This window comes from Macrosteles quadrilineatus, unplaced genomic scaffold, assembly GCF_028750875.1.
Source record: "Macrosteles quadrilineatus isolate MER2022 unplaced genomic scaffold, UCM_ALF_1.0 Scaffold_1__1_contigs__length_201487025, whole genome shotgun sequence".
Classification (NCBI taxonomy): domain Eukaryota; kingdom Metazoa; phylum Arthropoda; class Insecta; order Hemiptera; family Cicadellidae; genus Macrosteles; species Macrosteles quadrilineatus.
The window spans coordinates 43,875,239-43,888,993 of record NW_026542594.1 but is presented as its reverse complement, the minus strand read 5'-3'; the positions used below and the strand labels follow the sequence as shown (position 1 = coordinate 43,888,993).

Here is a 13,755-nt window from a genome sequence, read left to right as displayed (position 1 = left end):
GGGAAGAAAATTTTGTAATCAATTCAACTCCAACGGTATTTAGTGAACTCATCCACCCCATAGAACACAAGATTCGTCAACTCTCTCTTCAGTCTTGTTTTGAACAAATGAGAACTCTCCAGGCTTTTTAGTCTCTCAGGAAGAGCGTTTAAGGAAACCGACACCTGCTTGAGAAGGGAGTTTCGCAAACGCAGCTGTGCGGTGTTGGACAGTGCGAAAATCGTCCCTTGCTCTAGTTCCATAGCTGTGGATAGCATTGCCTTGAATTGGTAAGTGTTGGAAACGGCAATAAACCACAGTCTCCAAAATGTAAAGGGAAGGTAGGGTCAAGATTCCAAGCTCCCTGAAAGCAAGCCTACACGTCTCTCTTTCATGTTGACTTAAATTTGCAATTAGTCTGATGGCTCTTTTCTGGAGTACAAACACCCTTTCAAAATCTCGATTGGAACAACCACCCCATAACCTAATTCCGTAGGTAAGGTGGGGGTGAACAAGGCCATAACAGGCCATGATTAGAACTTGTTTTGTGCAGGTCTGTTTGAGATTCCTTAAGGCAAAAATACCTTTTGTGATTTTGGAGCAGAGGCTATCAATGTGATCTTGCCAGTTCAGCGCCTTATCCAGGTGCATCCCTAAGAGCTTGATAGAATCAACCTCCTCTAGAGAGGTGTCATCTACCATTACTGTGGGTGTAGACTCATCGTCATGGTGACAAAGTGCAAAATGAATGTAACATGTTTTTGATTTGTTCGTGCTTAAATTTTCGGATTGGAACTTTTGAATGCAGGCGTTCAAGTTGATGAAGCTTTCAATTTCAAGGGTTTCTTGGGAATTTGATTCAAAATAGAGAGTCGTGTCATCTGCATACTGTATGATCTTCCCACTGTTCATTGAGGAGTGGATGTCATTGACATAAATCAGAAACAAAACTGGACCAAGGATTGATCCCTGCGGGACACCTTGGTACACCCTTGAAGTCTTTGATTTACCATCCGACACCTGTACATACTGAGTCCTACCAATGAGGAATGATTTCAGCCAGAGAAGGGGCACCCCGCGGATGCCACTTAGCTCCAGCTTTTGTAACAGGATGTCATGATCCACAATCGAACGCCTTAGAAAGGTCGATAAAAACACTTAGTGCTTTTTTGCGACTCTCTAGTCCCTCGAGGACATCTTCAATTAACTTATTTACCGCATCAATGGTGGATTTTCCCGGTCTAAATCCATACTGATTCTCTGAGAGAATATTATATTTATCCAAAAAATTGTGTAGCCTCAAAAGAAAAACTCTTTCAAAAATCTTACTCAGAACTGGTGAGATTGCAATTGGGCGGTAGTTGTTTGAAATTTGTGGATCATCTTTTTTTGAAAATTGGAATGACTTTTGATGATTTTAATGCAGATGGGAAAGTTCCAGACTGAAGAGAAGAGTTAATTAATTTTGTTAATGGGGTTAGAATAGGTAAATATACTTGCTTTAGTACCCACACTGATATGCCATTAATGTCGTCAGATCTTTTAGCTGAGAGGTCATGAATGATAAGTGCCACCTCGATTTCGCTGGTTGGGGATAAAACTAGGGAAGAGGCGGGGCTGTGCCAGTGATTTTTATTTGATGGCATTCCTGTTTTTAAGTTTGTATTTCCTTTCCCAACAGACAGGAAAAATGAGTTAAATTCATTTGCTACAGCCTCTGGGCTACTTGTCAGGTTCCCATTGACATTGAGTGTGATTGGCTTACATTTTCTTTTATTGTTTTTCATGTTGTTTATAATATTCCATGTGGTTTTGGAGATATTCTCTGAATTTATAATTCTTTTGTTTATATCGTAGGCTTTCCCTGCTGATTTACATTTCCCAGAAATTTCCAGAAATTTGATAATTTACATTTCTGTAAATTTTCTTGAATCTTTTGAAAAACGTTTTAAATTGTTCATCGTTTGTTGTTCTATTTATCTTTGAGAGAAATTTTATTTTTTCTCTTGATACAAGAATACCACGAGTAATCCAGTGTTGTTTGTATTTTTTTGCTTTTGTTTTATTTTCTTTTAAATGGACAAGTGACATCAAGATGGTAAATCAGTGTTTTATGAAAACCCCCAAAGCAGAACAACGAGCGACGCTGCGACATTGTCGCGGACACGAAACGCCGAGAAACGCGGGCCTGCGGACACATTTACGGAGTCATAACGACGATCGCGCCGTGGCCGCGATTATTGGACCGACGATCGCACCGTGACCGCGAGTCATAACGACGATCGGGCTGTGACCGCGGAGTCATACCGACAGTCACGCCGTGACCGCGGAGTCATAACGACGATCGCGCCGTGACCGCGAAGTCCTACCGACGATCACGCTGTGACCACGAGTCATACCGACGATCACGCCGTGTCCGCGAGTCATACCGACGATCGCCCCGTGACCGCGGAGTCCTACCGACGATCGCGCCGTTACCGTGGAGTCATAACGACGATCGCGCCGTGACCGCGAAGTCCTAAGACGATCACGCTGTGACCACGAGTCATACCGACGATCACGCCGTGACCGCGAGTCATACCGACGATCGCCCCGTGACCGCGGAGTCCTACCGACGATCGCGCCGTTACCGCGGAGTCATACTGACAATCATGCCATGATGGCGAGTCATACCGACGATCACGACGTGACCGCGGAGTCCTACCGACGATCGCGCCGTGACCGCGAGTCGTACCGACGATCGCGTCGTGACCGCAGAGTCCTACCGACGATCGCGCCGTGACCGCAGAGTCCTACCGACGATCGCGCCGTGACCGCAGAGTCATACTGACGATCATGCCGTGATGGCGGAGTCATGCTGACGATCGAGCCGTGACTGCGAGTCATACCGACGATCGCGCCGTGACCGCGAGTCATACCATATATAAATCATACTCCCTTAGTAGATTTGTCATCCTTATGGAACAGCTGGAGCCAATTTTATTGTTTGTTCTGTACGTCCAACTGTAGAGGTTATGTTGTGTTTACAATTTGTTTCTTGTTATTTCAGTCATTTAAAACCTCATTTAATCATATAAAACGATTTAATCATAAAGAATAACTGGTCCCCTAGTTATATAACCAAATAGTAAAGCACAAATCATGAAAATAACCCTAAAATAATAGAAACAAAATGTGGTCTACCCCAGCGATCAGTGTGGACGTACATGAACTAGACATGAAAAACAAGCTTCAAAATTTACAATGGGATGAGGAGTCTAGACGATCGCGCCGTGACCGCGAGTCATACCGACGATCGCGCCGTGACCGTGGAGTCATACCGACGATAACCCCGTGACTGCGGAGTCCCGCAGTCATACCGACGATCGCGCCGTGACCGCGAGTCATGACGACGATCGCGCCGTGACCGTGAGTTCTACAGACGATCACCCCGTGACCCGCGAGTCACAAGTTTCTATAGGTACCTGTAAATTGTTACCCATTTTTTGGTTTTTATAGATCAGTGCCACAAATGGTAAACATTGATTTCGTATGTCTTTTTTGGTAACTGCAATACAGTACTTTTTTTTATGCACAGAAAAAAATCCTGTCCCATCCCGTCCCGAAAATCGGGAAGGAAATAAAAATCCCGTCCCGTCCCGAACTAAAATTTCAATCCCGTCCATCCCTAGTGTATTTATATAAAGAAACTATAGTACATTTAAAGTTTTACTTCTAAAGACTTTGTTAACACTTGTTAAGGTATGTGTATATATATATACGTATTTAAAAAAAAGTAAATTTAAATAACCTGATTATGCCTACCCCTTAATAGTTTTTTTAGTTTTTTGTTTTAAAAGTAGGCTATACAAGTTATTGAAATTTACTTATTTTATTTAACTATATTACTAGTAGCCCTAAAGAGTGAATATATATATATATATATATATACCGGTATATAAGTCATTATTTAGCTTTTTAGTTTTAGCGCTTGCGGACACATTTTGAGGTTTTCACAGGCCGTTGCAGACACGTAGGAACCATTCTGCTTTGGGGGTGAAAACAATTAAAAGCCTCATCGAACGATGAAACGCCGTCTACAAAATCCCAATTCTCAATGGAAAGATTTCTTTTTAAAAGTGATATATTGCTTGGGCGGAAGTCTCTTTTTGTACTTATGGATGGGAGATCTAGTTCTGGCAAGCAAGTTCTTGCAAGCAAGTTCTTATCACAGTTTCTTGTGCAAAGTGATCGGATATTGCTGTTTCAATTACTGTGACTGACAAGGCTGTTGGGCACGTTAGTTATGACATTATCAATTGCGGTTTTGGATGTGGCTGTGACACGAGTAGGAGAGTTCACTGACCATTGGAGTGAATAAGTCCTGAGGATGTCCTGAAACTGTCTGGTTACACAGTCACTTATGCTAAGAATATCTACTATATTAAAATCACCAGTGATAACAAAGAATTTTCCCTTGGATTTTTAAAATGGATTTTTATTATAAACGCAAAGCTTGAGTATAAATGCGATACGCATTTTATACTTATATGCCAACCCCGTACGAAGGACGGGTACTCTGCTAGTACAGGGTGGCGCAGATGGATCGGGTGGTTTTAAAATACTTGTCAAACTGTCAATTTTAAAGGTATTGGATTGAAATAAAGAGCAAAACTTGTAGTTACAATGGAAGTTTATTGACAAAAATTAGTTAAGTTAGTTTTTTAAAATTACATCCATCAAATGCCTTCCTTCTCGAGCGACGCATTCTTGGAGTCGGTCCTTGAGGTTCCGCATTGCTTGCTCAAGCACATCACCAGGAATTGATAATTGATGTGATTTCGTTGTGAATTGCAGCCTTCAACTCCTGAAGCAAGGGTCTACATGAACAAACCCCGGACCATTCATGAGGTGAAGGCTGCAATTCACAACGAAATCACATCAATTCCTGGTGATGTGCTTGAGCGAGCAATGCGGAACCTCAAGGACCGACTCCAAGAATGCGTCGCTCGAGAAGGAAGGCATTTGATGGATGTAATTTTAAAAAAAACTAACTTAACTAATTTTTTTCAATAAACTTCCATTGTAACTACACGTTTTGCACTTTATTTCAATCCAATACCTTTAAAATTGACAGTTTGACAAGTATTTTAAAACCACCCGATCCATCTGCGCCACCCTGTATTACATATGTTCAAGTTTATAATCTAGTAAGTAAACTTTAAAAATTTTAGAGTGGGACGATGATAGGATCAGCAGATATAATAAAAATACTTATTAATAGTTCAAAATTTCAAAGCATTTTTGGGGATACGGAGTATGTGTACTTTTGCTACAGCTAAAAGTTTATAAAATTTTTGCTTCAAATAATCATTGCCCAGCTAGATACCTATTGGTATACACATACTCACCCGACAAATTGACATCATTTACACTAGCATCAGTTTCAATGACTTCAACCTGGCTGAAATCAACTTGACTGTAATCTGTTTCACTAAACTCCAATTGAACTTCATCTTCTATAACTTGTTCCATGTTTTCATGGCTGTGAATTTCAACTTTCACTTCGTGCTTGGATTCATCAGCTTCCGCTACAAAATTGTCATATGTATAATATAGTATATTAATAGGCCCACACTAAAGTTGTTGCCAGTTTTAGCGAATTTCCCCATAGGGAAGTAGGCTTAGCTATTACCGTAGGTGGCATGATAAGACCTGGAGCCGGGACCGATATACTTATTCATTTTGATGTCCATAGAGGCCAAAAACCCTATTCGTTCAATTTTTATATATATATTTATATATAAACGTGGGTGAACTTGAGTGATGTTTGTCCCATTTTGATGAAACTTGGTTTGGAGGTGTAAGGCGGGATAAACTTGAATGAGTTCGAGATCCAGCATGATCGAACCATGGAAACAGGGTTTTAGGCCTACGGGGGGTTTTAAAGGGTAAAAACTGGTTTTTCTCATTTTTTACCCTCAAAAAACAAAATTTCAAAATTTCTCTCTAGACCATTTTAGGAAGCTTAAAAAACAAATAATTTAGTATACCAAAGTGTTTTTGAAGGGTTATTGGAAATTTAAAATTCCTATGTTATTATTATGGAGAATAATGTAAAATGTTGTAGTTTGCTTGTTTATGGAAATATTTTGATAAAACTTGGCAAATTTATTTATTTTATAGTAAGCTACGGTACTAATATTTCCATCTAAAACTCTGTGACTTGTCATAAAAGTGCATGGACACCATCGAAAAATTTGAAATTTACCGAGCAGCTAAAGTACATCCAAACCATATTTTAAACGAACAACTATCATTCCAGTCAAACATTATTTATAATACCGCCATTCACATCCTGGAACAAGACCAAAGAAAAGGTTCTGATAAGAGAAGTGAGGACGGAGGGGCTACCGACTACAACACACGTCAGTCATGACTTGCCTTCTACCGGCGCCGGACCCCGTGTGTAATGTTTAATGTATTGGCCAAGTTCAAATGTTTTTTCGTACCGTTCGTGTGTTATGTGTTTTTTTCGGTGTGTTAAATTGACGACCTTCACGTAAGGAAAATGTTTTAACTTTTTGTGACCTTCACCTGATGATGTGCTCCACGAGCACGAAACTGCAGTAGTGACAAACTACGCAAGGACCATATTGACAGAGGTAAATTAAACCATTATTATTGTTGCTTAATGGTCCAGAGGCTACCCATCACTAATATTTCATTAAAAAACACCTTTATTAGCCTCCCTGTAGCAGCAAACCTAGGTAGGAACTCATTAAACCTAATGTTATTTAAATAGATTTCATTTAAAATCAATTTAGGCAAATGGAAATTCGCTTAGTCTGCAGTTTTGCTGCAGCGGGGGTATTATAATCAAAATGGTTGTAGTTGATATGAGCCACTGACAGATTGTGCTGAACTAAATTTACTAATTTATGACAAATACAAAATTTTTTTACCCAAACTGATAGAACAACTTGTTATGACTAGGCCTATATGAACTTATAGCAACTGTTATAAACCATCAACTATGTTAGCTACAAAAAATAAGGCAGAAAATACAAATACTCTTTTTTTATAAAAAATTGCGACAGCTGGTCCATATACAGGGTGAGTCTTCTAAGCTGTCCTAAACAGATTACAGAACGAACGGCTTGACATACAGAGATGAAAAAACACTTTTTCCCACTAATTCATACCCAAGGAACAACATAAAAATATTTTTACCATTTTTAATATACAGGGTGTACGAAAAACTGGGGGTTATGGGTTCAAATCTCAGAGTTGTCAAATGTAAATATATGTCATGATAAGCATAATTTAAAGCTCTAGACTGGACGAACAATTTAGTGAATAAACACTAAAAAATAAGCACTCAAAGGGTAAACTTAGATAAGAAAGAAGGAAAATAACTTAGGCCCTAATGAGTTTTCCTAAATACGATGAAGTCGGATAGGCCTACTAAAAAATATAAAAAGGGTAGGTGAGAATGGATTTCAATTTGGATCTGAAAATAAATCAGATACCCTATCCTAGACTCATAAGTAGCCTAGAGGCTAGAAGGACCTAAGTTAAAGCATAGACTAACCAACACAAGGAGGCATCCAATCCCATCGTAAATTTTGAAGCTCATTTTTTGTGTCTAGTAATACTGAACTTATACTACTTAGGTTATATTGCATTTTATTGCCTTATTACCAAAATTAGTCTATTTTAAGCACTTTCTACCTTTGGCACCTAACTTATTTCACCCCGAAAAACGCAATTTAAAATCAAGAAAAGAGTTAAAAATCACTAAACTTAACTTAATTGGCACATTTGAACAGTAAGTAAATTTGTCAATAACTTAATACTAACTAGTAGTTATGTATTTGTCAGTTCGAGCGCAGGATGAGGATGAGAGCCCTAGAATAGGGTACAGCCCTAGAATAGGGTACAGCCCTAAATAGGGTACAGCCCTAAATAGGGTACAGCCCTAGAATAGGGTACAGCCCTAGAACGGGGTACAGTCCTAGAACGGGGTACAGTCCTAGAATGGGGTACGGTCCTCAAAGTCCAGTCGGACACTCAGAGAGCAGTCTTCTGCAGTTCCTTTTCATAGAATCCGCCTATAATTTCTTCGCCATTTTGATCGGCGATCCTATAAGTCTAGTGTTTAGAATTCGTGTTATTGTAAATATCTCCGAAGTCCAGTTTTGTTTACATTTATTCGCAAACACATCTTTTTTCGTTGGGATACGAACTATATCACCGAGGTCGAACTTGTTTTTTTTTACGAACTTAGTGTTCACGCTCAATGTAGATTTTTAATAAATCAGCCTCGTTATCTTTGTTGACCTCTACTGGTCTCATTTTAATAGTGTGGTGATAATCGTGTTGGTTATACTCATCTGTGACTTCTTGTAGTATATTGTACCACTTGTGGGATTGTCGGACTTGGAATTTTACTTTAAGTTTCTCATTCAATGTCCTATGATATCTTTCAATTATTGCGGACTTCTCTCCTGGGGAGTGTTCCTATTGGGGAACTCTCTGTATGGTATAGTTTGATATTATGCCTCCTCAACATGTTGTTGAACGGTTTATTTTTAAACTCTGTACCTTTGTCGGTATGTAAAAGCTTTGGTGCTTTATGACCATCACTGTTTGCTCATTTTATAATCTTCTCGAAAGCTGTTGTCAACTCTGCCCCGTCTTTTTTCTTTAAAGGTTCGGACCAAACGAATTTGCTAAATGTATCTATGACATTTAAAATGTACTTTACCACTTGTTTTCCCTAGCGTACTGCTTCATTATTAATAAATCTGCAGCCCACAAATCGTCGATACCCTTGGTGACTATTCGGCGTTTAATGAACTTTTTAATAACCGGCCTGTGCAACTCCTTGGCTTCTAAAACCTCATATGGCTCCTTTATAAACGAGTGTTTCACACTGCCGCAAACTGCACATTTTGATGTAGACAACCATCTTTTATTTCTAGTTTTTGTGGTCTTTATGTTTTCAGACGCCGTGTTTATTTTGCACACGCGACAGTACAACTCCATTGCTATATATCGAAATATAGATGTGCTTGTAATATAGACTTTAAATGTGCAAACGAGTCTTAATTAAGTAAACGATTGAGAATTGGTAAAGTGTGTATATAGCATAATAACAATGGGGTATAAACGTAAGATAAACCTGACGAAGAATCAACTAAACAAATTGCGAATTGCTAACAAAAAGCTCAAATGTGCTAGGTACTATATCTCCCCAAGGAACAGCTGGAAAACGGTAATGTTGAAGTATCGCTTGATAGTGACCAACATAAGCAGGTGGAAAGAGCCATAAAAAACAACACTGGAGTGAGGTTGATTTTCGATTATGCCCAACTGAAGGAGGTGATTGATGGCGGTTTATTGCGGGAAGTATTGGAGCTGGCTGAAAACAATATTCCATATTTTAAGAAAGTTGCATCACCACTGATAAAAGGCAAAGTCGCGTCACTGTTGAAAGATCAGTTTGTGCCATGGCTTAAGAAATTAATTGATAGTGAGTTGGATACTCTGATAGATCAAGATGCAAGTGGTGCCGGTTTGACTAGACATATAAACAGAGAACTGAACAGGGTCTTGAGTGGTGCAAAAAAAAATAAGCCCATTAACAATATCTGACTTGGAGCGTTGGGCTAATGTTTTACGAATAAGAAACTTTCGTGGTGTTTTTATGAGGGAAGCCTTACCAAACAAACCGCGTGAAAACGAATGTGGAATTATAAATCTAGGCAATTTAGAATCGGGTGGTACACACTGGACTTGTTATAAGAAAACAGGCAACCGAGTTACATATTTCGACTCATTTGGAGACGCACCACCGTTGTTGGAATTGAAAAAATATGTGAACATGGACGATGGTATATTATACAATATGAATAGATACCAGGAATATGACGATCCGCCAATATGTGGTCATTTGTGTTTAGAGGTTTTAAGGAGATTTTCAAATGGTGTGAGTTGGAATGAAATTGAACATGTTCTGAATAATAACAAATATGTATGGTTATGTTGGTTTCTATAATTTTATAATAAAGTATTTTATTTTTTTTTTTATTTTAGTAAAACAAACCTTTTAAGGTATATATTTAGACATGGATTATCTTTTGATTCAAACAGATTTAACTACAAGAACCCCAGAGTATTTCAGATGGTGTAGTGAATCTCTAGTTGATGAAAAGATACGAAATTTACAGAATGGATTCAAAAGCGGAGCTAAAACAATGTTCAAACAAATAGAGGATAAGCTAATGGGGCATCTAAAAACAACCGATTCTTTGGTGAATAGCATTAGTATATCGGGCAACTATTTGAGTGTTAAGGGGAGGCGCATTGTCAATGTCGCTAAATCCATAGACAATAACGATGTTGCAATTAAGGAAGACCTTTTAGAGTTGGAAAAACTCATTAAAAACGTGATCAAAACAACAAAACGCATTGTGCCGAAAAAGTCTACCACAACTAATACTGTGGATGTGCTCTAGATTCAAAACCATAAGAGAATAAGCGGCGTTGGTAAGGCCATTGAAGCAAACGATGTTGTGGTAAAACTACAATTGGACGAACTTGTTAGTAAAATCCTAGAATTGGAAACCCGTTATAAAACACTAAAAGAAAGCGCAAGAGAAAGCATTAATGATTTATATGACAGTTTACCCAAAAATAATTAAGAATATATTCATATCTAATATATTATATTAGATATGACTATTTTAAAACTGACGGGAAATACATCATTGTTAAATATCCATTTGGAGCACCCGATCCATTTAGGTGAAACTTCAAAGTACCAGATAGCGTTGATTGGTTTTTATTCTGAAAACAACATTTATAATTTAGTGCAAACTGCTAGTATGACTTTTGAAAACATATTTACACCTATGGTGATTAACAGTGGACATTGGACAATGGAATCGCTACAGAAGCACATACGAGGGTTTTTAGAAAAAGCTAGTTTTACTGTGGATATAAATCAGTTTGAAATACTTAAAGAAGGTAATCGTGTTGTTATAAAATCACCACTAAAGTTTCAAATGGATAACACAATGCGCTTCTTGTTGGGGTTTAATGAGATAAAGTATAGTTAACAAAAAGTTATAGGAGTAAAAGTGATTTTCTGTGCCACGTTTATGGTCAGAATCTGATAATAGGCTAATATAGGCTAGTCTGAATCTGATGTTGGAGGTTCATTTATTTCTAAATCACTGTCTATGTCTACTTCATCAGGATCATCTAACTCATCACCACTCTCAAATAAACAATCACAAATGTCACTACAATCCATATTTAGGAATTAACACGACATCTAAAACAACAATCCACCATTTACAAGTGTTAGTAAACAAGCAACTGTCAATGTCAACAAACAAAACATTGACAAAGTTTACAGCTGCGCTACGATCGCTACATACAGTTTAGTGGCTCAAGACAGACATTGGGAGAAAGCCCAACTTCTGCCGTAAACGGTGATACCAATATCAATCAAGTCCCGTTGCGTCGAATTGGATTTAGAACGAATTGAACGGAACACTGCGTGTTTGTCTACGCGTCTAGATGCTCGATGCCCCACAGGGGGTTTTGTTCGTCTACCCGTAGACTCTCGACGCTCGGAGGGTTAGTTTTATTTCTTATTTCATTAGCTTTCAATAAAATATAATAATATTAAACTTAGACTTAAACTTATAATTTTAATTTATCTTTAGTTTCAAATGTGTAAAACCTTGGCCCTTAACCCTCCGAGCGTCCATCGTCGAAAAATCGACGCGCTACACACTTTGTGTAGTGTCACATCGTTTACGGCGAAGGCTCTATGACTGACTGAATCGGATTGAACTGGATCAAGTTAGGTATCGTTCTTTCTGTTATATTCTAAGCTTTCTCCAGAGGTCTGTCTCAGCGCTGTATGTTCTCCGAGCCGATCGTAATTGTAGCAGACAGCTGACGTTCGTATTTGTAAGCAGCTTGGTTATCCTCGGACCGATGACTGATGTGTTTTATTACGTTTATCATTGTTTTCGTGTTAAAAATCAAAAGTAGTGATATACGTGGTGCATTATAAGAAGATTTAAGTGATTTTGAAGGGCTGGTTGATGATCCTGAAGAAGTAGGTAGTGATATTGATGTAAATTATCAGCCAGATTCCTAGCTATGGTTAGGCTATGCATTCTTAGCTAAACGCAATGTACTGAAATCTGTTTTTCACTCGTTACTTAGGTATTTATTTGATAACTTACCTCACTGTATGATTATATATTTGTAATCCTCATAAAATTTAGAACAAAGTGGCTATTTTCAAATATTTATAGGCCTATAATTTATACAATTTCATTGAGCGCAAACTTATTTTTTTTTTCAATTTTTCCAAAATATTTTTTTTTACCTCAAAAATTTTTTTGAACCAAATATTCCTTATGTTTTATGTATGATATTGAAGCCCATGATTTTCCAAACAAAATGGTATAGAACATTAGAATTAACATTGTTTTAAGCTTCTCAGATCCGTTTTAATAAAACCTTGCAAATGCGCCAAAAATAGGTGGACATTAAGGCCTAAACTATGGACACTTGGAGGGTTAAGTTACCATAGTTGACATAAACAAAATACTTGATACAAGCTGATGTAGCTGGGTTGGCAGAATGGTGACCAACCTAACAGAGAAACTACAATGGCCAGTAGTGCTGGCCGTACAATCTTAGAGGCACGGCGCTGAGTAAACAATGACAAGCTGATTTAGAAACAGCTGAGGTCAATATCCCCCCCCCCCCCAAGTCTTTGCCTTTTCGAGGGCAAAGTGTTAACTTACCCCTAAGCTAGAAAACTAACCAAACTTGCTGATACCTAATGAAAAAATCACATTAAGGTGTAGCCTACTAATTGAATTGCTAGTTTCAATCGGTTCGGTACAGTATTAGCATAGCCCAGGGGTACAGCTTCTTAGCTGGGCTATGCTACTTATTGATTGAAACTATCGATTTGAAAATGTTAAGAAACTGTACCAAAATGAGGATTTTAAATGACTGAAATAACAAGAAACAAATTGTAAACAAAACACGACCTCTGCAGTAAACCATAAAAGAGCAATAAAATAGTCTTCAGCTGTTCAGTAAGGATGAGAAATCTAGCCTACTAAGGGAGTATGTTTATCTACTTAATAGGTCTAGCACCAAATCCAATAAAATATTTTCACTGACCTGGGGCATCAATGCCAACAATATGAAGCCTATCTCCTAGTAGGTCATCCATTTGTTCATAAAATGCACATTCTTGTCCTGCGGTGGATATTCCGGATTTTAATTCCGCCTTAGCGTGGGCATAAGTAAGACGAAGGTGTTTCCACTTGGTGCTTATTTGCTCTGCTGTTCTATTGTAGCCCATTCTTCTTAAATTTGCTGCAACAACTTTGAAAACATCGTTTCTTCTATATTTCCCGCCATACAAAAGGGAAAGAATATTTTTGTCTTTTATTATTTGAATCATTCTGATTACTTCATCACTTGTCCAAATCGGTCGTTTCTCTCTTACCGGTGTTCGTGGATTTTTCCATAGTTCTTTTCGAATTCGAATTACAGGCACACCATCTATATTTTCTATGACGGTATCTTCCATACCAGGCTGCATACTATTTACTTATTTTTATTTATTATTTTAATATTACTGTACTATGAAACACAAAGAAAAAATGTTTAATTTTAATACGGTTAAAGTTCAACTCGACCCACTTGATTCCCGTCTACGTCCTAATTCTAACCACGATTACT

General features: G+C 38.1%; 1 protein-coding gene across 3 annotated transcripts in view; it reads right to left on the bottom strand.

Annotated features, from left to right (window-relative positions):
* The window catches only part of LOC128983113 (uncharacterized), a 39,620-nt gene extending 25,865 nt beyond the window's left edge, over positions 1 to 13,755 (bottom strand). For 2 of the 3 annotated variants that reach the window (XM_054402278.1, XM_054402280.1), the window contains exons 1-2: positions 13,189 to 13,755; positions 5,370 to 5,549 (exon numbers count right to left, since the gene is read on the bottom strand). In XM_054402278.1, the coding sequence (XP_054258253.1) occupies positions 5,370 to 5,549; positions 13,189 to 13,615 (607 nt within the window). In that variant the 5' untranslated portion in view covers positions 13,616 to 13,755. The remainder of the gene's footprint in view (positions 1 to 5,369; positions 5,550 to 13,188) is intronic. The other variant, XM_054402279.1, reaches the window with a different exon arrangement.